Genomic DNA, 27,652 nt, shown 5'->3' on the forward strand with positions numbered 1-27,652 from the left:
TTAAACTTTTATATATATTTTTTTTCCTTTTTTTAAGTCACCCGAGGTGACTATAATCCATTAGATTATATATAACAGCTTCTCCGATCTCAGTTGTGAAAGGCTGTTACAGGTGCGGGAGCACACGGCTCCTGCATCTTCTCTGCTCAGATGCCGTGGTCACATTTGAAGACATTAGCCCCAGGTGAGCCTACATGCATGGCAGAGGTCACCAAGAGGTTAAAAAAAAGTGCACAAAAGCTAGAAAACCCTTTTAAAGAGAACCTGTCACCTACTTCATGTTGTCATCTCTAAGAGAAGCATGCAGGAGTGACTGGCATTCTGATTTTGTATTTTTGTGTGTCATTTATGTGGAAATCTGCTGTATTGTGGGTGAACTTTCATCTTGAAGGGGACCTGTCGCCATGAAGATGCAATGTAAGCTACAAGCACCTTGGTATAGAGCAGGAGGAGCTGAGCAGATTGCTATATAGTTTTGTGGGAAAAGATTCAGTATAAGGCCCCATTCAGACAAACATATGACTTCTGTGCCAGTGTTTTCCGTCCGCAAACAGCGGGTCCGCAATACATGGGCACCAGCCATGTGAACTCTGTGCTGCGGTGCAGACCCATTGACTTGAGTGGGTGAGCGATCCACAACATATGGCACCAGAAAGGACATGTCCAATCCTTTGCGGTGCAGAGTCATGGATCGGAAGTCCACGGAAACACTCAGAAGCCCTACCAGAACATGGGACCAACACAGACATCTTCAGCTGCCAAGTGCACATGTAACAGGTCGGACAGGTTCATAGGTACAGATCTGCGGAGAGATGCCCTTTAAGACTCTCCAAACAGATTTGATCACATAATCCTGGTGAAAATAAATTTGTGTGACTTGAGCTATCTATCCGATACCCTTAGAAACCACTGAATGAGCCAGGAACAGCTATGGGAGAGCATATTGTATTGTAATCAGTGCACCCCACTTAGCTACCTGGCATGGAAGGATCACACTGCCCGTTCCACAACCCTCTTTTTGTAAGAGTCATGAGGTGGCTCATTTATTTCTGTCTCGCTGAAAAGCACTGCACTGATTTCCATACGCTATAGCCTATACAAAAATGAGTGTTGAATAGCCACAATACGTCATAATTGTGGTTGGCGTTCCTGGGATGATATACCCTTCACTATACTAATGAATCACTGGTTATTACACAACTGGTCCATTTTCTATTTTCTTTATTGCTATAGCTGATTTCCATACGCCGTGCCTCTGATATATCACATAAAATTAATAAATGATATTTCAACGGGCGGCCTCCCCCCAGAGGCCTCTATATCGAGTCCCAGGTGTAGGAATGGCGAGTGGTATAGTGCAGCCTAAAATGTCTCTTTATGTGTGTCTCGGTACTTTTACCAGGATATGCCTGAACCCCAGGCTTTGGCTCCGAAGCAACGAATAGGGGGAATAATTGAGGGATTTGAAGAAATAACTTGAGTCCAGACCTTGAGATGAAGTTCATCAGCAGCTTTACTTGCATAAACGTTTCTTCGGCTTTGTCTTGGTTCCAGCAGGCTTTAGCATTAAACTGGCAGGCAAACTGAACCCTGCTATATCTTTCTCTCACTCTGCTGTACTGACAGGCTGGCTGGATAACTTGGCTTCTTCTGTATGCTGCACTTCTTCTGTAGTCTGATTTATCTTTAGCCGAGGAACTAATCTCCTGGCTCTTGAGGCTGTAGGCTTTTGCCTCCATGGCCAGCAGAGCTTGGGGTGCTCTGGCTGGCATTGGGCACGTCCAGCAGAGACGTGCCCCTGCACATCCTTCCCTTGTCTAGGGAAGACCTAAACTGGAACTAACTGGTCCTCACCCTTCCTGCAGGAAGTAGGGCTAGCCCACTTCTCTCCGGGGGAAAGGGGGGGGGGGGGAATGGAATGGAGAATTCCATTCTACCTAAGTACAGCTCTGCCGTGTTTGTTGCCACCTGCTGGTAAACCAGGCATATTACATGAACATAACAGTTGCAATAAGATTAGGAATGCACAGTGTGGAGGACCTGGACAATATTACATAAGATGACATTATATTAGAGATAGTAGCAGGGTGCAGAAGTTGTAACACCACTCTTGGGTGTTACAATATGTTTGCATGCCAAGCATCGAGTATGAAACCTGTCTGTCATAATGTTTAATCTGGCTTGTGGTACGGTGGTTGGCGGTGAGTTATGTATGCCTTCCATCTGCCTTTTTTTTTTTTTTTTTTATCGGTCATGAACACATATTTGTCTGACAATCATGTTGGTGTTTAACTTTGCTTTTTTTAAGAGAAAGATGCCTTCTCCCCCTTCAACTTGCACTGGAGTCAAAGAATATGAAGTTAGCTCAGCAAGCACTAGCTGGCATGCAGGTAACAATACTGAACTCTGGGGTATAAATGGAAGATATTTAGGGTCATTTATAAAACTGGTGTAAAGTAGAACTGGCTTAGTTGCCCATAGCCAACCAATCAGATTCCACCTTTCATTTTCAAAATGAGCTGTCAAAAATGAAAGGAAGAATCTGATTAGTTGCTATGGGCAACTAAGACAGTTCTACTTTACACCAGTTTGATAAATGACCCCTATTGTGTTCACTTGAGTATAGATGTGTTTTGTCCTGTTAGCCGTGGACAATTTTTTGCTAAAAACTGCATTCGGAAGACTCTTGTTCTCCTGATCAACACAGGTCCCAGAAGTGGCCTGGCCACCTACCAGGTATTCATCATGTATCCTGAGGTTAAAGGGGTTTTCCAGGATTTTTATATTGATGGCCTATCCTCAGGAAAGGGGTGTGGTTAGTTGGATCCATGTTGGATCAGCTGTTCTTGAGCAGCTCTTGTGCCGAAAATAGGAACCAAAATACACAGCACTGTCCACTGTGTATCATACCGAGCTGGTTACTGCAGTACTGGTCCCATTGAAGTGAATGGGTGCAGTACCGCAGTAAACTACTCGGTCAGCTCTACTGTGGACAGAGTTGTGTTGTTCCAATGCTTATTTTTTGTGTTGGATATACTCAAGACAGTTGATCAGTAGGGGTGAGGTGTGTCTGATGCCCACCAATCCTATATTGATGGCTTCAATATAAAAATCCTGGAAAAACCCTTTAAGCCATATACAGTATACCTTTGTCTAGAACAAGCCTTTGAAAAGAAGCACTCCCAGAATTTTTTTTATTCTGGGGCTCTCTAGCTGACACAGCATCTTATGTGTGGACAGGAAGTCAGTTATTCTGGGACTGTCATAGGAATGAATAAGGGAACTGACTTCCTGTCCAGACATAAGGCGCCATTTTGGTTATCATGTTCTTTTCTAGTGGGCCAGACAATCAACATTGTATTGGAGTGCTTCTTTAAAGCAATGTATTACGTAAATGAGGCCTCATAAAACATTTCGATCAATGTCACAACCTTGGAACTGATGTCTGCGATTCTAGACTTACTCTCTTTTATAGCCCATAGAGGACATTAGTATATGAAAAATAAATGGAGATTCAGATGACTGGTCGCACAGATGACTTCAGAGCTGACTCCTAGCTTTTATCCTACTTTCTTCTATAGAAACTTCTCACTGACGACAGATTTGTATCCGTGGAGACAGAATCTGTTGATCGCCAGCTAGTTAACCAAATGCTGAATGCAGTTAAAGTGACGCCATCGCTGCACGAAGATCTGCAAGTTGAAGTTATGAAAGTAGGTATTTCAGAATGTGATAATGCACCCAAATACATTGCAAAGGGAGAGGTTATAAGTCCGTGTTGGGTTTGTACGTTTCAGATATCCATAACACATGTCTATAATAGAGAACATGTACTTTGGTCCTGGCCACTGCACAAGCGCTGGCTGTTCATTCAGGCGGCTAAGAGTTAAATCTCTTTTGACACAGGCCGATAATTGGGAAAATGACTGCTTGTACAAACCTTCATGCCGATCATTGCCCTGTGTTAACGTGTCCACAGATTAACCGTTAAACTTGCGAACGCTCAAATTTTGCAGTCCGCATATTTTTAAATATATAAAATAGATTGTTTGCAGCATATCAGCCAGTGTAATCCATTGTGCTGCCAGCAATAATGAAACGGTATTTGCCTGAACGACTGTACTAATAATCATCTGGTCACAGATGGTCACCACGATTGCTCCATCTAGATGGAGCTAAATGTGCCCCGATCAACTTGCTAGATGATTGATTGACACTTCATTGGTCAGGAAATCTGCCAGTGTAAAAGGTCCCTGAGGGTATGTTCACACAGAGTCTTTTTGACCTGGATGTCGGAGAGGGTTCCTCACCCAAAATGAAATCATCTCCACTGATTTTAATGGGAAAATGTACATGACACATCTTTTTTTTTTTTTTCTGCTTGTGGTTTTAAAAACCACAGCGTGAAAAAACTAAGTAGCATGTTCATTCCTGGTGCCGAATCCACATACAAAGTGAAATGGGCGTGGTCAAAAATCGCATAAAAAAAACGCATCTGAATAAAAACGACTAATTAAAAGGGTGCATTCACACGACCTTGTGTAATCCTTTACGTTTTGCGGTCCGCAAATAAACGAACCGTGTGTCCACATTTTGCAGATGAATGACTTCCGTTTGTGTTCCGTATTTCTTCTGTTTTTTACGGTCCGCAAAAAACGGAAGAAAATAAAAAGAGAAAAAAAAAAAATTTATTAAAGGGGTTATCTGCTTAATTGTGTAGTTTTTGACACAAGTATCAACTTACCCAATATAAGCGATTACCGATTCGTCCTCCCTTCTTATATATTTGACATTCTTTTTTTAGCATTGTTTACAGCCAGTTGTTATTGGTTACGGCCACCCCAACGACATCGGAGCTATCCTCTTCTTTTTTTTTTGCGCAGCCCGACCTGACTCTCGGGCTTGCGCCTTTTCGCGCATGCGCGTTGGATTCCTGTCGTTCGTCCTTTTTTTTTAATAGAACTCTCTTCGCCTGCGTGCTTGTTAGTTCTCCTGCGCAAATGATTTCCTGCTCACCCAGGAGCGCGCATGCCAGGCAAGTAGGCAGAGTCTGTAGATCAGCAGACCGCTGAACCTGCTGTCAGTCATAAGAAATCTAAACGCCCCCTGACTGAGCAGTTTAGCGAACATGAGAGAGCAGCCACGGCATGGAAAAGAGAAGGTGGGATAACCCCTTTAAGGCCTTCAATAATACGGAAGCGGATCCGCAAAAAACGGATGCCATTCCATATGTCATCCGCGATTTGAGGATCCATTGACTTGAATGGGGCTGCGGACCGATCTGTGCGGACAATAGTAGTACAAGCTTCATATATTTTCGGACTAGAAATGCGGAAACACGGATGCGGACAACATACTGAACGTTGTTTGCACATTTTATTCACCCATAGGAATGAATGGATCCGCATCTATTCCACAAAATGCGGAACGGATGAGGATCGGACGCGGATAAAATTATACGGTCGTGTGAATGTACCCTAAAACAACCACGTGGAATCCTGAAGCAGAATCCGCATAGTCTTTTTAGGCTATGTCTATATATGCGTTTTAAGCATATGCCGGACACTGCCGGCGCACAATGCATCCCATTCACTATAAAGGGGTGCAGTGTGAATACTGCGTGCAGTGTTTTTTTTTTTTTCCTGAAATCTGCAATGGAACCTCCAGCGCAGATGTGAACCTAACCTTACCCTAAGGGCTCATGCACACGACCATTACTCGGCCATTACGTGTATTGGAGACCACAATTTGTAGTCCCAAATGCACGGGCAACATCCATGCAGCTGGCGCAGACGGATCCAGACCCATTCAACTTGAATGGGTTCGTGATCCGTCCGCACCGCAAAAAAAAGTGCTTCTGTGGGGTTCCATGCCTGGGTCCACATCCGTGATGCGGTGAGCACACGGCCGGTGCCGGCATATTGCAGACTCACTGTTTTTGGGCCGCAATACGGGCATGTCCGGGCAACGGCCGTGTGCGCGAGCCCTAACTGGTATCTCCTCATTTTGTAGGATCAGAGACTGATTTTTGTGACATGTTTGATTGGCATGTCTTTGTGTGCAGATTAGTCACAGAGGACACTAATGCAGCATCAGGGAACCATTCTGTAAAAATGCCAAAGGTATTGTGGCCCTAAGTACAAAACATGGAAGACGGGGGTACATGCCTGCTGTAAACTGTGTGAGATTAGAAAGTGGCATGGAAAATCTGAGAATCTACAGTATGTACTTAGGAACCAGAATAACCTGTCGGCTTCCTAGCTGCTGAGCTCTTGTTCCTTGTCGTCAGGTGACAGATGTCTTATGTAGGATTGGCTCGGAAGTAAGAACACCTGCTGTATGTCAGTGCAAGTAATCTGCTGAATTATGGAAAACGAGATGCACAAACACTGCGGATAGCCCTCAGCGCAGCGTGTCTGTCAGCACAAGCACACACTGAGCGCTTCACCCAGTTCTCATGCTTCTTTACATTATTAAACAGTTCAGCATGTATCTTTATTATGTCCGAATCGTATATGACGTGTAACCCAGTAAGATAAGGCATTTCTATTATAGTGAAGTATTGTGAAAAGAAACCCTATGGATGAAACTGATACACACTGTATTATGCCCAGTACAGGGGCTGTGAATCCCTGTGTCATGCTCCGCCCCTAAGGCCCTGCAATAGGTATAACACTGTTTGAGTTTTGCCTTTTTTAAATGGGTTATCCCATGATTACTGTAAAAAAGAAGTCAGACATTGTAAAGTACATGACAATCTAACAGAGCTAGAACCAGCTCTACCTCACAAGGATCCAGAGTTTTCCCCATTCATTGCTCCAATTGTTCTGCTAGATTTATTTCAAAGAAAAAAATAAGGGGTTGGGTCAGCACAACCTGCCTGTAGGTGCACATCACTATGGCGAAATACATATACAAACGGAAAATGCAAATGTGATCGCACACTACATCCAGCACTCTGCCCTCCATGCTGGACGAGACATTGGTTTATATTTTGGCCAAAGCATAGTAAGCCACTCACCGCGTCAAGGTTGTCTCATGAGTGGTCCCTAACTCTTGTTCCTACCTGTTCATGGGCCATGACAGCCACATAAAATCCAGGGAATGCAGGTCAGCATGCAAGCCATATATTTTTTTCTTTGTAGTATATATTGGAGGCGTGGCGATCTCCTTGGAGTCATTGCACACCTGACCAGTTAATCTGTCCTTGAGGCTGGTTTGAAAGTCAGTATAAAACTGAGTCTGCTTGTATAGAACCTACCATTAGCCGTCTGGCTCCAGGAGAAGTATATGGTGGGTTCAGCATGCATGTTGGTACTTGCATCCCTGGATCCGATGAAAGCTGTAATGGCACCGGACGGGGTTACAAGCAAAGTGTACTTGGCTTGCATGCTGACCTGCATTCCCTGGATTTTATGTGGCTGTCATGGCCCATGAACAGGTAGGAACAAGAGTTAGGGACCACTCATGAGACAACCTTGACGCGGTGAGTGGCTTACTATGCTTTGGCCAAAATATAAACCAATGTCTCGTCCAGCATGGAGGGCAGAGTGCTGGATGTAGTGTGCGATCACATTTGCATTTTCCGTTTAGATTTATTTCAAGCTGGCAGCTCAGGGGGTGTTTTCTTTCTGCTGCAGCTCTCCTGTACACAGCTCAGGGTTGTCTGTCCTTTCTGCTGCACCTCTGCTCAAGGCACGTGCCTTTTTTCAGAGGACGTGTCATTTTTGCTGCTGCTCTCCCTCTGTAACTGTCACAGCATCTAACTGAGCATGTGTGTCCACCTCAGTGAGGTGGACAGAGAAATCATAAAGAGAACAAACAGCAGGTGGCGCTATACAGAAACATTTTATTGAATACATTTTTTAACTACATGCAATTACAAAAGATCTATGTAATTCACTGTATATTTAATATAGATTTGTTGATAGAATTTACCAGTGTAGTATTAGGAGGGGGTGGGGGGTAAACCGCAGAGGGTCTTGTTTCAGCATATCCCATAAAATATAATTGGGGTACCTGCAGCTACTGCCTTTTCCAAGCAGAGAACAGAACACTCATGGGACACATCAGAATTCCTAGTGGTCCCAACAGTTGCCACATCTGATTGGAAATCCCTTTGACTGTTTAGTGATTATAGTAATATTACATCTTTCTTTTTTATTAGGTATACTTTGTAAGTTCACCACATTCATCTTTTTAATCATGGTTCACTAGGAACGTATATAGGAGCCCTCGTTACAGGAAAACCAGTTCTTTGGTGTATATTAGTGAAGATATATATGTGTGTGGGTCTGCCAAGCTTTCCCATGCCAAGGGCAGGTGGGTGGTGTGGGGTCTGGTCAGGGTCACGCAGAAATCAAGTGGTCTCCGAGTTCAATAGGACAAGCTGGCTGGTATGTAATAGAGAAGTAAGACATGGTCAGAAGCTTCTGTTGTCTTCTCTTGAGGGTTCGCAGCCATCTCTGAATGCCGGGCACCTGCCCTTGTTTCAGTCCAGCCTCATAAATATACAAGTCCATGAACAGTTTCCATGGTCCTTACCAGATTGTTCACCTGAAATAAATAAAAAGCCACAAATACTGTAAATATAATTTGGTAGCCAAATAGTAAATTTGCCATGCATTCCAGTACAGGTGCACATAAGATATTCCTAACCAAGTAGATTTGTGACCACCTCCATAGGCGCTTTAATGTCTAACCAGTGTTATAAATGTTCATAATGAATGAATTTGTGGGACTTCTCCATTTACTACCGTTTTTTGTTGTGTAGGTTTTACTCTGCATCACATATACGTCCACATTTCAGCTGAATGGTAGCTCAGTTTTGAAGATTGCTGAGGTAAGTTGTGGCAAATATAGCAAATCTGTTAAAGGCGGTTTTCCGGGATCCGCACATTGATGGTCTATCTTGGCACCCCCAACAATCCGCTATTTGAAGGGGTCATGGCGCTCATGTGGGCACTGCAGCTTCTTTAGTTTCTACCTCAGTGTGTCAACCTGCAGGCTGTACATATAGTAGTGGCAATGAGTGGTACCGCAGCTTCATCCCATTCAAGTGACTAAGTATCTGGGTGAAGATTTATCAAAACTGGTATCAAGGAAAGCTGGCTTAGTTCCCTGTGGCAACCAATCAGATTACACCTTTAATTTTCCAAAGGAGCACTGAAAACTGAAAGGTGGAATCTGATTGGTTGCTGTGGGCAACTAAGCCACTTTTCCTTTACACCAGTTTTGATGAATCTCCACCATGGAGTGCAGGTTGACAGAAAAATGCTTACCTCTGTCCATCAACCTGCACACCGTCTACTTTGAATTGTATGAAGCTGCGGTACCATGCACTGCCGTGACTATATGTATGACCTGCCGGTGGACAGACTGAGGTAAACTGAAGAAGCTGCAGCACTCACACAAGTGCTGCAGTATCTTCAGACCGGGGTGTCGGGAGTCGGACCCCCACCAATCTGATACTGATGGCCTATCCTGAGGATAGGCCATCAATAGGCTGATCCCTAAAAAGGCTGTTTTGCTATTAAAGGGCATGTGTCGGCAGATTTGTACCTATGAAACTGTCTGACCTGTTGATGCCCCTTAATAAAAATGCCACATTGCTTGTCCGTTGTTTCCTTCTGCATGCAGTGTAACATTGTTGTGCATCTTAACGCTTGTCATGTTAGTAGATTGTTAATTACGACAAGTACAGTCACCCCTATAGGAAGCTGCACATGAGTGTCAGGGTCTGATTGCACAGGCATCGGGGTTACATTCATTCCATCAGGGCTCTTTTGCCCCTAATGGGCAAAAAACATAGGAGAAGATTTATTGCCCATAACAACCAATCAGATTCCACCTATCATTTTTCACAGCTCCTTTGGAAAATGAAAGGTGAAGTCTGATTGGTTGCTATGGGCAACTGGAATCCATACCAGAAATCTGACAGACCCCATTATAGTCAGTGGGATCTGTTAAGAGTCGGTGATGCCATATGCCGCATTTACCAGTTCTGTTTTTATTTTCCTGTAACTGAGTTTCACTGCATATGTGCACCTAGCCTTACAAAACAGGTAAAAACTGCAACATATAGGGGCACATTTATTAACACTTTAGACGCCGGTCTTAATAACCCTTATACCTGGCAGTGCATCCTCCAGAGTTATGAAGAGGAGCTAGCCTATACATAACTTCGGCGGATCCTCCGCCACTTCTAAGCGTAGGACATCTTCCTTGCTGTCTTACATTTAGGCCATTTTCCCCGCCAACGCCGCACCCACTTTATTTTTTTTAGACCTGATGTGAGCAGGGAGAAGTCGAAGATTGCAGCGCAAAGGACCTTTGAACCGCAATCTGTGCCAGAAATACGCCTAATTTAGACGTATTCTTGTTTGATAAATGACCCCCATAATGCTGGTGTAAAGACTGCACGTACATGAAGGTGAGAGTTAGGATTCTGATGCCAGATTTTCCCAGTTTTTCTAATTATGTTAATTGCTATATAAAATGGGTCAGATTTACTAGTAGTGTCAAAGTGCAAACTTAGGTGGTTTCACATCTGCGGCACCTATTTCAACAGCCTGCGGAGTTCTCCGGATATGGCACTGCCAGATGCAACCAGAATTCTCACTATAATGGGGTCTATCGGAGATCCGGTCGCAATCCGGCAAAAATGCCAAGAATTGTCCAGACAGAAACCAATGCACACTGGCGGCCAGATTACCCTACCACAGTTGTGAAACTAGTTTAAAACTGGCTTAGATGTCCAGAACAACAGATTCCACCTTTTCATTTTTCAGAGCTCCATCGAAATGTGGAATCTGATTGGTTGCTATGGGCAACTAAACCAGTTTTCCTTACACCAGTATTGGTAAATCTCCCTGATAGACTAGACACTGTAGAAAAGCTCCAGATTGTTCACATAGCTTGGTCCACCAAGTCCCACCAGTGGGTCATTCTCATTACATTTCGTGAAGGATATTCTCAGACTGTCTCACTTCCGCACATGCAGTCTTCTAGCTGATGCCTGTATGAAGTGCGGCTTCCTATAGTGGTATGCTTTAGAGATGTACTAAAATGGCCGCCTTACAGTACAGTAGAGTTTATTTGCTGCATTTCAGACCATAATAGATCTCCAACCACAGAGCTGCGTTTTGGACTTGAATGTCCAGTTCTTCAGCCGCACCGTCTGTTGTACTGGGAATTGTATTCCTCCGTTCTTGGCTCCATTCTCGTACATCTCACATCTGTGTTGCGTGTCTTGCTCTTTGTGTTATGCTTTTACTGCTTGTGTTTTTGCTCTTCCACCTGTAGCTGTGTTTGGCATGCCATAAAAAAGGATCCCCGCGATTGCATGAAATGATAAAAGAAACCTTTGCACACATCCTAATTGCTTTATGCCACCGCATTTTCCCTGGTCCTTTGCAACCCACTTCTTTCTTAGAGGTATCCTGCTCAGATGTAATTTATTCCTGTATGTGTATAGATCTGTTCAATTTGTCATTTAACTGAGCGTTCATTTTATAGATGGAGAGAGAGAATTTAAAGGGGTTGTCCAATAAAGACCACTTATCCCCTTCTCACAGGGAATGGGACCGTTTCTCCCCCGTTTGAATGGATCGATGATCACGCATGCTGCCACTCCTGTGGAGCTGCTGGAGATAGCTAAGCGCTTGGACTCGGCTATCTCCAGCAGTCTGGTAGAGTTGACTGGGCAGCGGACACACATTCGTAGCAGGGACCTACGGGGTCAAACTTTCCCCCAATCAGACACGTATCCCCTGCCCTCTGGATAGGGGATAAGTTGTTTTAATGGGGAACCTGTTACATTAACCCCTTAAAGGAACCAGACAAATTGTGGCTGTGACGTTTTTGATTTTTCCCTCCCTGCCTTCAAAGAGCCATAACTATTATATTGTTCTGTCGAGATGGCTGTACAAGGACTTGTTTTATTTTTTTCGGTGCGAGGTGTCCTTTTCTGTGGAACCATTTACAGGAGTTGGGCCACTAATATAAATGTATCCCGCCTAACAGATATCACTGTTATATCGCTTTCCCCAAATACTAACATTTATCAAAACTGCCTTATTCTAAAATTATTAGCCTACCATTGCTTCCTGTGGCAAACCTGTTTTGATTTTCAGTTGCTATTGGTTACGTCCTGTAGCGGAGCTTTCAAATGCAGGACGTAGGAAGCCTCATTGGTAAGAACAAGTTGTGAAGTTAGTGTCACATGTCATGCTGATGTCAGGACACATCTCGCTGCCCTAAGGGTGCCTTCACGTGCGGCAGATTTTGTGGCAGAAAATACTGCGACAGAAAATTACTTCCATTCACCTTAATGGAGCTTGCAGAAATCCATGAGCTTCCTGCCCCATTCAAGTGAATGGAACTGAATTTCAGTCGCTGAATTTTCTGCCACAAAATCTGCCGTGTGTGAAGGCATCATGATGGGACAGCAAACATGACAAATCAGAGAGTAGGACCCAAGCATGGGGGATAGGAGAAAACTGTTAATGAGATGGATTTGAAAAAAAGCCCAAGGAGGAATGGGAGCTAGATTACTTCATGAAAATAAACCTTTGGAGTGCAAATTAGTTAATGGCACAGCCCTGTAATGGTTGATATAATGTACTGAGAAACTGAAAACGAAATTATTTGTGACTGGAAATGGGGAAAAAACTACCGTAAATTCTTAGGTTCCCTTCTTTACGGTGTTCACACTGCAATAAAAATGACATGTTAAAGGGGTTATCCAACACCTATAATGCCCCCTAAAATGCCCAGGCACCTCATACAGGTTATGCATCGCTCCTGATACCCGCACGACTGCTGCATCTCCCCGTCGCGATGCTAGAGAGGCTCTTCACTGTCGCGGCCTGCGACATATAGTTTTCTATGTTTACTACGTTAATTGCTGGGTCTGGCCATATTCTGACACCGATAAGGCTACTTTCACATTAGCGTTTTTTGCGGATCCATCATGGATCTGCAAAAAAGCTTCCGTTACCATAATACAAACGCATGCATCCGTCATGAACGGATCCGGTTGTATTATGTCTTCTATAGCCATGACGGATACGTCATGAACACCTTTGAAAGTCAATGGGGGACGGATCCGTTTTCTATTGTGTCAGAGAAAACGGATCCGTCCCCATTGACTTACATTGTGAGTCATGACGGATCCGTCTTGCTCTGCACCACATCGCGGACAGAAAAACACTGCTTGCAGCGTTATTCTGTCCCCGATAGGAGTGCAACCAAATGGAATGGAATGCATTCTGGTGCATTCCATTTCGTTCAGTTCAGTTTTCTCCCCATTGACAATGAATGGGGACAAAACGTTTTCTTCCTATGACGGATCTCAATAGCGGAATTGAAAACGCTAATGTGAAAGTAGCCTAACTTTATCTTTCTACTGACAGAGCTGTATGAGGGCTTGTTTTTTGTAGAACGAGCTGAAGTGTTTATTGATACCATTTTTGTATACATTATATATATTTTTTTATTTAACTATATTTGGGATGGGAGTAACCAAAAAAAACAATTCAGTCATTGGGGATTTTTTTTTCTTGCACTATTCACTGCGCATGATAAATGACATAAAATTTCCATATATGATTTGATGCAGCAAAACAGATTATACATTTTTTCTTATTGTTTTTTTTTTTTTATAGTTTTTTTTTTTTTTCTTTTTTTACGGTTTTTAAAAACTTCATTCACTTGATTTTCACTTGTTCTATTCACAGCAGTACTTCCACATTGCTGTGAATAGCAATTTTAATGGCATTCTATTACACCCTGCCAGGGTCAGGGTGTAATAGGAGCTGTAACATCAGGTGGGCCTTCAGAGGACCCCTGGCTGTCACAACAATTGATTAGCAACCCACACTTACATTTTAGGGGGTGCAGATTGGAAGACAGACGGGGCGCACTCCCTCTGTCTAACCACTCAGAGTCCACGGTTGCTATTGACCCTTGCAAAGGCCGGGATAAGAATTATTTCATGGCTGTAGCAGTTGGGTGTCGGGTGTATAATATTGCAGGCATTTACTATGTATGGAGCAGGCATAGCTGGTGAGCCCGCTCCATACATTCCTTAGCAACCTGTGACATGTATGTTCATTGGTCGCTGATAAACTCCTCCTAAGTCCAGAATGAACAGGGACGTTAATGAATTAATTACAAATTATTCTGGATATTTCCCAACTAAACTGTATATATTAATCCAGTCAGCTTCTCCTGCAGCTCAACGTGGTTAATGTATTAGGTTCCCTTTTAAGGTTTAACCATTGAATGTAATCACTTCCTATAAACATATGCATCCTCTTTGATATAAGGGAATATGTAGCTTGTATGTAATATATTACCAGTGAATTGATTTTGATTTTTTTCAGGATGTGAAATAAAAAAAAATTATATATTATATACATTTGATTTGTACCTGCCCTTTTATGTTGGCGAACTAATGGCGATGAGAATTCATGGTACGAATTTAGTGGCTACTGGTAGCGTGACCTAGACGTGCGTATTGATTATAGGGAGGAATCATCCTGCATTCAGTCATATAGATTCATGCTGTTTCCGTGTCCATTTCAGATTTGCATTGAAACCTATGTATCGAGCTGTCATCAGCGCAGCATAAACACGGCCGTGCGAGCCACCCTCAGTCAAATGCTAAGTGACCTGACTTTGCAGTTACGCCAAAAGCAGGACAGCCCGGTGAGACATCCATTTGGTTTACGTCTTGTATTTTCCGCCGGTGAAATCTATGCTTCAGACAGAGCCAGAGATTTGTCTTATTGTAGACTATCCAACTTGTCAGTTATGATATTTCATACCAGAGCCCACAGTCTGTTGACCACCATGAATACTGTCCAAGTATCAGTTTTCTGCAATTAATATATAAGTATGTAATGAGAAAAATCATAAGGTGGCCATAAATATTGGAAATAAGATGATGTTCGAACAATCTGTCCCCCAGATGCAGCCATACACCGTTTAGTCCATATTGGCAGATACGGTCATTCAAACACCTGGCGATGGAGTTTTGAACAATTTAAGGGTACTTTCACACTAGCGTTTTTGTTTTTCGGTATTGAGTTCTGTCACAGGAGCTCAATACCGGAAAAAAACTGATTAGTTTTATCCTAATGCATTCTGAATGGAGAGCATTCCGTTCAGGATGCATCAGTTCAGTCCCTCTTACGTTTTTCGGACGGAGAAAATACCGCAGCATGCTGCAGTTTTCTCTCCGGCCAAAAATACTGATCACTTGCCAGAATGCTGGATCCGGCATTAATTTACATTGAAGTGTATTAGTGCCGGATCTGGCATTAAGTGTTCCGGCAAAAGGGATCCGGCTTTTCGGTCTGCGCATGCGCAGACCTTTAAAAATACATAGTTTTTATACCGGATCCGTTTTTCCGGATGACACTGGAGAGATGGGTCCGGTATTTCAATGCATTTGTCAGACGGATTTGCATCCGGATCCCTCTGACAAATGCCATCAGTTTGCGTCCGGATTGCCGGATCCGGCAGGCAGTTCCGGCGACGGAACTGCCTGCCGGAATCCTCTGCCGCAAGTGTGAAAGTACCCTTAGGCCTATTGCACACGACCGTATGGCTTTTTCAGTGTTTTGCGGTCCGTTTTTCACGGATCCGTTGTTCCGTTTTTTGTTTCCGTTGTGTTTCCGTTTCTGTTCCGTTTTTCCCTATGGCATATACAGTATACAGTAATTACATAGATAAAATTGGGCTGGGCATAACATTTTCAATAGATGGTTCAGCAAAAAACGGAACGGAAACGGAAGACATACGGATGCATTTCCGTATGTGTTCCGTTTTTTTTGCGGACCCATTGACTTGAATGGAGCCACGGAACGTGATTTGCGGGCAATAATAGGACATGTTCTATGTTAAAACGGAACGGAAATACGGAAACGGAATGCATACGGAGTACATTCCGTTTTTTTGGCGGAACCATTAAAATGAATGGTTCCGTATACGGAACGCAAAAAACGGCCAGTAAACGGGAAAAAAAAAACGGCCGTGTGCAAGAGGCCTTAGACTGGTGTGTATGGCAACCTTCACAACTAGAAGACCATGTGCATCCACATATCTGTGCACATGGAAGTGCATACCTATAGGCAAACATGGGGAGAATGGATTGTGGACCCATTCACTTTAATGGGTCCGCGATCCGGCCATTCCGCAAAAAGATAGGACATGTTCTATCTTTTTGCGGAACGGAAGTTCAGGACGAAACCCCACGGAAGCACTCCGTAGGGTTCCGTGCTTCCGTTCCGCACCATTCCGCATCTCCGGATTTGTGGACCCATTGAAGTGATGGGTCCACAATGCTCTGCTGGGCTCCCTCGCTGTAAACATCGCTGCAGCTAATCAATGGCAGCTGCGGTGACCAGATACCCTATGTGATCATTCGTCATGATGTAAGGGGAGACTGTCAGGTCTGGTAAAGTGGGAGGGTTTCGTGAAATCCCCCCCCCCAAAATTCTTGAAAAACTACTTTAACCTTCTAAAGTAAGATATTCTGGAAAAAAAAATTAAGGAAATGTTGTTCTATAATATGTTTTTCTATCTATTATTAATATCTTGAAATGTTCGCCTTTGTAAGAGTATATTTGTACTACTTCTGAATTCATCGTACACAAATGCCTTCTGATACTCGTATATGTTGCTTTGCTCATGCAACAGGTTAGCCAGTTTCTTAGGTACAAATCTGATGCCCTTTAAATGTAAAATTAGATCTACAGAGAATAATTCTGAACTTCATTGGGTGATATTTTCAGTCTAAAGTATCTGTACCATTAGGAGGCCGCGCCTATAAGTTTTTTTTTTTTGTTAAATATTTTTGTTTGATAAAGTTTCTGGTGAAATCCTGAATAACATTTTTTAACTTTTACAGAATGCAGAAATTCATGACGCTCTTTTGGAATTTCGTAGCCAAGGTATGTAATATATACTGTGTATATTGCCTACTGCTGTATAAATTCTACATACAGTAGTCTCTATAATCAGAGCCACATTCATGATGTTAAAGGAGTTGGCCGATTTTCCATGAAATTTTTCAATATCCCATATATAGTCATGTATGCTCTATAGAAGGATACATGATATGCATAATGATGGCCCTGGCTGCCACGGTGTCAGTGGGGTAAACATACTCACCTGTCATCCTGTGTCCATGCGCTGCAAGATGGTAGCTCTGCTTCCTTGGGCTGTTCCAGGGTGCCTATAATTCAGCTTAGTGGATATGTCAGTTGCAATCACAGATACAGGCAGCAGAATCCCCTGTATATGTGTATGTGTGTCGGCTACGTCCATCTGGCCATAGACCCTCAATAGCTCTTGGCCGATACAAATGCATGCTTGAATGGCCAAAGGTGCGTGTTTTGAATGCCAGACACCCCTGAATGTGGTTTGTCTACACTCAGGCATGTTAAATTTAATATGTGTGATTTCCTCCATTATGCGGCAGGAGAGAGTCAGACACACCCATACACATAAGATAGTGAAATCAGCATTGCCAACAATAATGTAATTTTGTTGAGCATGAATGGCTAAATCACTACAGAATGATCTTACTATTCAGCTAATCTGTTTATTGTTATGAAGAGAAGTGGAACGAGGAAAGTATTAGGCAAGGAGAAGGAGAACCGTGCAGCTATAAGTCGCTGCATAGTTCTCTCTAAGACTGAAAGCTGTGCACATTGGGGCAGATTTACTGTCAAAGGGGGTGTAAAGGGAAAGTGGCTTAGGTGCTCATAGCAATCATATTTCACCTTACATTTTCCAGAGGAGCTCTGAAAAATAAAAGATGGAATCTGATTGGTTGCTATGGGCAACTAAGCCACTTTTCCTTTACACCAGTTGTAATAAATCTAACCTATAGTGTTACACTTTGCACTGTCTAAGAATACCAATCACAGTCCTAATATTGGACAAATGTACTATTGTAGCACAAATTTGGCAGATTTATGTTTGATTTGGTCCGTGCACCAGAATTTTGTCCATTCGCCAAAAATGTGTCCGTGCTCCAAAAAAAACAAAACAGTCTAATCTAAGTTTACAACGCCTATAAGTTGGTTTAGTCGTGATAGAGAACTGAGCCAAAATTTTGGCACATTATTTGGTGCACAAAGACTCATTTAGGCCATGCACCATCTCTCGCTTAGCCATGTCTCCTTGTCGGACAGGACAAAAAAGCTTAGAAAAGTGTGTAAAACAGTTGGTAAATGTGATACAAAGCATGCACGTCCGTTTTTGGGCGCAACATGCACAATGGCGTATTTTCTGTATTAACTTTGCCCTCTGTGTTCAGCCTCTCCTGCTACCCTGCACTGACCATACAGACGGAGAGGGAAGTGTGCAGCTATGAACATCCACCGAGTTCTCCCGATCAGGCAGAGAGTCCACACACTATCGGTTTATTTAGGAAGCAGTCCGAGGGTTCTGCCACTGTCTGACACCCCCTCCCACCCAATCTTAGGATTATAAGATTCAGTACTATTTATTAAGATCGATTCTGGCAAAGAAAAACACATGTGAACAGTGGGGTAGATTTATCAAACTGGTTTAAAGGAAAACTGGCTTAGTTGCCCATAGCAACCAATCAGATTCCACCTTTCATTTTTCAGAGCTCCTTTGGAAAATGAAAGGTGGAATATGATTGGTTGCTATAAGCCTTTACACCAGTTTGATAAATATCCCCCAATATGTTTGTTACCATTTTAAAGTTGAAACACCTAGGGAGAGATTTATCAAGACTGGCGCTTTCTGTGCCTGCTTTGATATCCCCTGCACTGCCGGAGGATGCTCCTAATTTATGACAAGGTGCACGCCTCATCATAATTTAGGCGCATTCTCCTGCAGTCCGTGTGCCTAACCGGAAAACTACTACAGCTCAGAGCTGCCGTATTTTTCTGGCTTCATTTACGCCAGAAACCTGGCGTACATTGAGATAATTTGTCGCAGCAGCTGACCACGCCCCTTCCCCTGCCCTTACCACACCCCCTTTCAGAAAAGTGGCGAGGATGGCGAAAAGTGGCAGATGCGACTTTTTAACACCACTTTTCAGGCGCACAAGAATGATAAATCTCCCCCTAATGTTATCCTTGTGATAGGTCACTATAAGGGCAGTATATTGTAGTTACACCACTGGGCAGTGTATGTCCCCAATTAGCGTGTCTCGGAAAAAATTATATGTTCAGCACTGGGTTGGCACAGTCCTGATGGGGAAAAAAGAGGATAATAGCTTGGCACACACATTCATTCATTCATTTATTTAGTGCCGCCATATTCAGCAGAAGCCAGTTATCAGTATTTTTTTACAATGGAGGAGGAAACAGGCAGAACATGTAAACTCCATGCAGATGTTGTCCTTAATTGAGTTTGAATTCAGGACCCACATGCTGCAAAGCAACAGTGCTAGCAAGTAAGCCTGTAGTGGTAGGGTGCATTCACAGGACTGTATGTATTTTGCGGTCCGCAAAAGATATGGACGACGTCCGCGTTGCATCCACTTTTTTTGTGGACCCTTTGTAACAATGCCTATTCTTGTCAGCAAAACTGACAAGAATAGGACATGTTCTGTCTTTTTTGCTGGACTGTGGAACGGACATACGGATGCGGAAAGCACATGGTCTTTTTTGAGGACCCATAGAAATGAATGGGTCTGTGTGGGATCAAAAAATGCGGATGAAAACAATGGTCGTGTGCTTGAGCCCTAGTACTGATTTCAATTCAGATAGCAACCTTATGTACACTGCTCAAAAAAATAAAGGGAACACAAAAATAACACATCCTAGATCTGAGTTAATTAAATATTCTTCTGAAATACTTTGTTCTTTACATAGTTGAATGTGCTGACAACAAAATCACACAAAAATAAAAAAATGGAACTCAAATTTTTCAACCCATGGAGGTCTGGATTTGGAGTCACACTCAAAATTAAAGTGGAAAAACACACTACAGGCTGATCAAACTTTTTGATGTAATGTCCCTAAAACAAGTCCAAATGAGGCTCAGTAGTGTGTGTGGCCTCAACGTGTCTGTATGACCTCCCTACAACGCCTGTGCATGCTCCTGATGAGGTGGCGGACAGTCTTCTGAGGGATCTCCTCCCAGACCTGGACTAATGCATCTGCCAACTCCTGGTCAGTCTGTGGTGCAACGTGACATTGGTTGATAGAGCGAGACATGATGTTCCAGATGTGCTCAATTGGATTCAGGTCTGGGGAACGTGCGGACCAGTCCATAGCATCAATGCCTTCGTCTTGCAGGAACTGCTAACACATTTCAGCCACATGAGGTCTAGCATTGTCTTGCATTAGGAGGAACCCAGGGCCAACCGCACCAGCATTTGGTCTCACAAGGGGTCTGAGGATCTCATCTCGGTACCTAATGGCAGTCAGGCTACCTCTGGCGAGCATATGGAGGGCAGTGCGGCCCTCCAAAGAAATGCCACCCCACACCATTACTGACTCAATGCCAAACCGGTCATGCTGGAGGATGTTGCAGGCAGCAGAAGGTTCTCCACGGCGTCTCCAGACTCTGTCACGTCTGTCACATGTGCTCAGTGTGAACCTGCTTTCATCTGTGAAGAGCACAGGGCGCCAGTGGCGAATTTGCCAATCTTGATGTTCTCTGGCAAATGCCAAACGTCCTGCACGGTGTTGGGCTGTAAGCACAACCCCCACCTGTGGACGTCGGGCCCTCATATCACCCTCATGGAGTCTGTTTCTGACCGTTTGAGCAGACACATGCACATTTGTGGCCTGCTGGAGGTCATTTTGCAGGGCTCTGGCAGTGCTCCTCCTGTTCCTCCTTGCACAAAGGCGGAGGTAGCGGTCCTGCTGCTGGGTTGTTGCCCTCCTACGGCCTCCTCCTGATGTACTGGCCTGTCTCCTGGTAGCGCCTCCATGCTCTGGACACTACGTTGACAGACACAGCAAACTTTCTTGCCACAGCTCACATTGATGTGCCATCCTGGATAAGCTGCACTACCTGAGCCACTTGTGTGGGTTGTAGACTCCGTCTCATGCTACCACTAGAGTGAAAGCACCGCCAGCATTCAAAAGTGACCAAAACATCAGCAAGGTAGCATAGGAACTGAGAAGTGGTCCGAACCACTCCTTTATTGGGGGTGTCTTGCTAATTGCCTATAATTTCCACCTGTTGTCTATCCCATTTGCACAACAGCATGTGAAATTGATTGTCACTCAGTGTTGCTTCCTAAGTGGACAGCGATTTCACAGAAGTGTGATTGACTTGGAGTTACATTGTTTTGTTTAAGTGTTCCCTTTATTTTTTTGAGCAGTGTACATGTCCTATATATGCAAAATATAGACTTTTCTGAGGTTCAAACTGACTCATAGGACAACTAGGTGGATAGATTTACCATACATATGGTATTTTTCTATCTAGGAATGGTGACATGTCTATGCTGTTACCACAGGATGATGGCTAGTGAATAAACTTGCATGCAGTGTTTCTAGTGATCATCCAGTGCAGCTCTGATGACCTGATTTTGGATGTTTTTTCCACTTATAGTGGTTGTCGGCCTTACAAGTGATGGCATAGTCTCAGGATAGGCCATGAATATTTGATCGGCGGGGGTCCAACACCCCACACTCCCATTCCTTGAATACCTCTGGCACCAGAACTACACAACTCTGTCCATTGTGCAATGGACAGAGATTGCACTTGCATGGCTGCTCCCATTTACTTCAATGTGAGCAGTGCTGTAGTAACCAGTTCCATCTTCTGTACAATTGATGGAGCTGTGTAGTTCTGACGATGACTTCTGGCATCACATCTACTGCAGATCAGCTGATCAACATGGTTGCAGATTGTCAGACCCCAGCCAATCAGATATTGATGACCCATTCTGAGGATAGACCATAACTTGTAAAGGAGTGGACAACCTGTTTAACTGCCCAGAGCAATCCAAAGAAAAAACTTGTGGTCCAGTTTCCCTTAAAAACTTGCAGCTTTATTAATAACAATAAAAAACTGTTATCCAAACACGAATCACATACAAGATCCACGATGTCTACGCGTTGCGGACTCCACAATCTCGGTCCTTACTCATGTCAACGCGTAGACATTGTGGATCTTGTATGTGATTCGTGTTTGGATAACAGTTTTTTATTGTTATTAATAAAGCTGCAAGTTTTTATGGGAAGCTGGACCACAAGTTTTTTCTTTGGATTAGGCCTGTACACAGTCAAGTCCGGACTGGGCCCATGCTTCCGTGAAAGCAACAAAGGGTTAGCGCTGTCTTATATTTAAGTTAAAGGGGTGTTCCGGTTTGTCTTTAGGCCCCGGACTCGCAGCGTGACACCCGGCCTGAACTACCGGCACTGCCAGGATCACATAGCATTATATTGATTTATGATGGTATGTAACCCCTAGGCCTCTTTCACACGGGCGTCGCGTGTGAGGGCCAGATAGTATGTGGGTGTGTTGAGGGAAAATGCACGATTTTTCAGCGTGAGTGCAAAGCGAATGTAAACGCACGTGAGATAAATCAGCATGTTTGGTACCCAGACCCTGAACCCGGACTTCTTCACAGAAGTTCGGGTTTGGGATCGGTGTTGTGTAAATTTTATTATTTTCCTTTATAACAAGTAAATTAGGGATGGAGGGGTTAAAAAAAATAATAATAAAAAAATTAAACTTGCCTCATCCACTTGTTCGCGCAGCTCGGCTTCTCTTCTTTCTTCTTCTTTGATGACCTGGGAGAAATGGACCTTTGGTGACGTCACTGCGCTTATCACATGGTCCATCACATTCTACAATATAGAGCATGCTGCGATTTTCACGCAACACACAAGTGATGCGTGAAAATCACCGCTCATGTGCACAGCACCATAGAAATGAATGGGTCCGGATTCACTGCGGGTGCAATGCGTTCACCTCACGCATTGCACCCGCGCTGAAAACTCGCCCGTGTGAAAGGGGCCTTACAGTTCTGTAATGTATTTGGATAACACTGACTGACATAATGCTGTCTATGCAAAGCAACAGCAAGCAGGAAGAGAGAAGACGGGAGACGGCACCTGCACACTGCACGTGCCGTCTCCTCATGCAGCTGATCAGCAGGGGTGCCAGGTGTCGGACTCCCGCCGGTCTGATATTGATGGTCATCAATATTAAAAGCCCGGACAACCCCTTTTACTTGTATTATTCTGTGTCTGTCACTTATTAATGCTTTCATCTGTAACCTAGAATCTGGACCATCCATAGAGTCGCTCTGTGATGATGTTGTATCTGTCCTCACCGTCCTGTGTGACAAGTTGCTAGCAGTTATTAAGTAAGTATGATACATTTGGCTATCTGTTGCTTCATTCTGGAGAAAAAGTACTTTTAATCCATATGCAAATGAACAGTTAAGTTCTCCAATCTCAGGCTCAAGCCCCTCTGTGCACCCTTGCGCCAGGCTCTCCCTCTCCTTCTTGATTAGCAGGGGCCAGATGCAATGACTGTGTAGAAACCTGGCCCTGTCAATCAAAAAGGAGAGGGAGGGGCTGGCAGAGGAAGCAGGAAGGATGCACATAGTAGCTTGAGCCTGCCCTTGGTGCACTTAAAGGAGTAGTCCTGTTTGCATTATTTTAATCAAATTTTTTAATATACTTGCATTTAAGATTCTGCATACATACCTTTCTTATATTAGGCGGTTGACCCCTATATGCACTAGAATGGTATAGCCCATGCATCAGTCCTATGTAATGTATCAATGGCCTAACGGAAACATGGCATCAGTCATGTGACACTCTTCACATCATATACCGTAATGACAGTCAGTAAGTAGCAGCATAACATGACATACATGTGGTAGGTCAGCACAAGGACACATCCATGTGATGACTAAATAGGACTAGTGGTAAAATAATGATTTTACTTGTGGTTATTACAATAATCAAATCATTTTGTGTATTCATGTGGCTGCCTGACTTTAGGTGATGTTGTAAAATGGTCACCTGTCTCTAGGTGAGTTGTAAAATGGCTGCCTATCTCTAGGTGATGTTGACATGTTTAGTGTAAAAAAAACAACAACACACACATACCCACAGAAATCTGCTTCTACGCAGACACTGAGAGACAGGATGAAGAGATGCTGCTACAGGTAGTAATGCTGTATATGCTACTCTTCAGTATACTACTGTTCATCTGTTAGATACCTGGGCAATTAACTGAAAGCCAGATTGCATGATACATGTAAGTGTTCCATAATTGACGTCATGTTTAATGCTATTCATCTCTCCTATGGATGCAAAGTTTTAAATACATGTGAATGAAAAAAATTTCAACATCCTATTCTCTAAACACAGGATAGGGGGTAACTAGCTGATTGCTAGGGGCCTGACTTCTGGGAACCCCATTGATCCCAAGAAAAGGGTCCCGTTCCCCCGGTCTGATAGAGCGGCATGCTGAGCACATGCCCTACCACTCCAGAGAGATAGCCAAGTACAGCGCTCAGCTGTTTCTTACTCTCTCCTAGAGAATGAAAGGAGCCTGCCGGGGGAGGTGGACCCCTGTTCTCAGGATCGTTTGGCTGTCAGCGATTGGACCCACAGCAATCAGCCAGTTATCCCATATGCTGTGGATAGGGGATAATGTCTAAACTTGGCACAAACCCTTTAACTAGAAACAGATTTTATTAATTCAGATAATAGTATGATTTCTCCTAAATAGTTCAATATCCCTGGTCGAATTTATTATCCATATTTTAGACATTGTCATTATTATAGCAGCAGGCTTCTATAATGATTAAAACGTGCACATTTGGCATACGGTATATGCTGGGAACGACATATACACTTACTAGACTCTAATAGCTAAACCAATGCCAATAGAGTTTCCTTTTGCATATGTTGTCCGGCATATATCAGAATCGTGCACCTGTATTTAATAAGTCACAGTGCTTTTCAGTCCAAGTGTATGCAACGCACGCAGCATAGTGGAGTCCCCTGTTATTTGAGATCAGAAGAAGGTTTGGGAATCAGGTCTGCGGTGGGATATCGCCATTTTTTCTGAACATCTATTCACATGTCATTTTATTGTCTGCAGTGAGAATCACCCCTTACAGCTCCTATATTTGGAATGTATACTTTCAATGCTCAACAGCTCATCCCCTATAATGCACAACCACAAAGGCTTTATGGACTTAATATGGTAAGTGTCATTTCAAAATGGCCTAAACTGCATTACACACTCATTGACCAAAACAATAGAAATGTCAGATTGCTGAAAAACTCTGCATAGACACTGGAACTTAGAGGGTGTAAAAGTGCTTCCCCTGCTGCCCTACAAAAAGTCTCTCAGAGGCTACTTTTGGGTGTGCACCCCTGTCCCTGGCCAGACCATTTTCAGGCGCCTAGCAGAGGGAAATTTGGTGTTACGGCGCCCATTACATCTCACGCTATTGACAGGTAGCCACCATCGCCTTCATTTTTGGCGGTGTCATGAAAGAGAAACCTGGACTGCTATAGACTGCTGAAGACGATAGAGTTCCAAAGTTTGGAATCTGACGACAGTTGGGTTTGAATATGAAGCCCTCATGATGAGCACTTCAATTCTGCCTATTCTGCGGAGTGACACACTGCCCCAACTGCTGGTGTGATGATCTAAGGATCCAAGCCATATGACAGTCGCTCACCCTACGAGTGCAGGATCTACAGGCCCAGCTGTAACATCTGTAGGCAGATGTGCTGCAGGATAACATACGGAACCTGTATGCCTCCATGCCCAACCGTATCTCATCTTGTATCCAGGCTAGAGGCAGCTCAACAGGGTACTAGAGCCTCCGCTCAATTGTATAGTTTTCCCAATTAAACTTATTGAAAATTAAACTTATTAATCTTTCCACTTTAATGTTGTAATCACATTTATCATCATTCAGACAAAGAAAATTTAATTTGATTCCAACGAGTTCTTCTTGGTGTCTTTTTTTTTTTTTGTGTCAGAGGGTATAGCCTTCTAAACCATATACAATAAATGTCCAATGCTGCATCTTAAACTGCCTGATACATCTATATTTCTCGCCCATATTCCTTGGGGGACACAGGAAACCATGGGTATAGCTCTGCTCCCTAGGAGGCGTGACACTAAGTGAAAGCTGTAAGCCCCTCCTCCATCAGCTATACCCTTCAGCCTGGAGAAGAGACTGCCTAGTTTTTGCTTAGTGTCCAAGGAGGCAAGACACCCCCTGCTTATGCAGGGTTGTTTTCCTATGATTTTTTATTTTTACGTTATTTGTTGTTTTTAAGGGACAACAGAGGCGCATTAGACCCCTCTGTTTCTCCCGGGGTTGAGTTGCGCCAGTGCCGGTAATCCGCACTGCCGCCTCCCCCACAGAAGACAAGGTGGACCAGGGCAGCCTCGCTCCCCTGCGTCCCGCCAGCTCAGGGTCGCCCGCACGCCAAGTCCCTCCCCCGGCTTGCTGCCACTGCGGTGCCAGGAGCTGAAGGGGCGACCCCGCTGGATGGATTGAGGGTGAAGACAGCGTATGGTGAGACAGGCTGCTCCAGCCTCCCCTTCCTCCCTCCCACCGCTGCTACAGGCCTCCTGGGCTCCCATGGCCACTGTTACTACATGGCCACTGCTACATCGTGCGCCCACCCCTCCCCCCCCCCGATATCGGACCGTTACCGGGCAGGGGAGTTTATCTGGGCAGTCTTTGGCAGGGACGCTGCCTTCTGCCACATCCAGGCGCGGAGGGGGCCGCTTTCTTGGCGTGAACGGCGCCATTTCAGGCCGGCATTTCATTATCCTTGGGGGTTAAGTTCATTTTGCCGCGCGCGCGCGGCTCTGCTTCAGAGCGGCAGGGAGGGGGCGGAGCTTCCTACATGCGCTCCGCTACTTCCGGGTTCATCGCACAGTGCTGCGTGGAATCCTCTCTGCAGTGCGATCCGAAGCCGGTTGCTGCCTCTCCTCCACAGCCTCCTCAGTCTGTTCCCCCTTACCGCTGCCGCTTGCATCATCCGGGTCTGGTAGGACTTTTAACCCCCTCCGTGCCACAGTACTGTCGCTTGAGTGTTATCTCCGTTTCTTTCCTTGGGGTCTCCCACTTTAAGTGCAACATCTTTGTTCCACCATGTCAGACCCTTCTGCAGCCGCCAAGCCTTGGTACCATGCCTGTACTGCTTGTAGGGAACCCTTTCCCCGGGGGCAGTCTGATCCGCACTGTACTGCATGTCGGGCTCCACCGCAGCCTCAGTCGCCCGCTGTGTCGCTCCCTGCTGCCTCTGACCCGCCTGACTGGGCTAGATCCCTGTCCCAGGCCGTGGAAAGCCTCACTCATGTCGTGGGCCGCCTAATAGACAGGCCGCCTACCCCGCAGGACGCCACTCTTACTGTCGCGCCCTCCGGGTCCACCGCTTCTGCCGCTGCAGCGGGTTCACTCTCCTTTAGTGACCCCTCCCGAGTTAGGCACTCTCAGAAGCGTATTAGAGTAGAGCGAGCCTCCTCCTCGGATGCCTCCCTCTCCCCGCCACGCGTGCACACCCAGACGAGCCTCTCCTCCCCAAAGGATTCGCTCTCTGAAGGTGAATTGGCGGTTTCAGATTTGGAAATGGACTCGGCCCTGCCGTCCAAGCTAGCCTCAGCGATGGGTCAACTCATCTCTGATATTCGT

The 27,652-nt window shown here is 44.4% G+C and overlaps 1 protein-coding gene across 3 annotated transcripts in view; it reads left to right on the forward strand.

Annotated features, from left to right (window-relative positions):
• Positions 1 to 27,652, forward strand: part of ARFGEF3 (ARFGEF family member 3) — a 133,014-nt gene that overhangs the window by 12,875 nt on the left and 92,487 nt on the right. For 2 of the 3 annotated variants that reach the window (XM_040429210.1, XM_040429212.1), the window contains exons 3-9: positions 2,309 to 2,390; positions 3,582 to 3,713; positions 8,774 to 8,842; positions 14,590 to 14,712; positions 16,919 to 16,961; positions 23,245 to 23,329; positions 25,087 to 25,191. In XM_040429210.1, coding sequence (XP_040285144.1) covers positions 2,309 to 2,390; positions 3,582 to 3,713; positions 8,774 to 8,842; positions 14,590 to 14,712; positions 16,919 to 16,961; positions 23,245 to 23,329; positions 25,087 to 25,191 — 639 coding nt within the window. The remainder of the gene's footprint in view (positions 1 to 2,308; positions 2,391 to 3,581; positions 3,714 to 8,773; positions 8,843 to 14,589; positions 14,713 to 16,918; positions 16,962 to 23,244; positions 23,330 to 25,086; positions 25,192 to 27,652) is intronic. The other variant, XM_040429211.1, reaches the window with a different exon arrangement.

The sequence above is a fragment of the Bufo bufo genome, chromosome 4, assembly GCF_905171765.1.
Source record: "Bufo bufo chromosome 4, aBufBuf1.1, whole genome shotgun sequence".
Taxonomy (NCBI): Eukaryota; Metazoa; Chordata; class Amphibia; order Anura; family Bufonidae; genus Bufo; species Bufo bufo.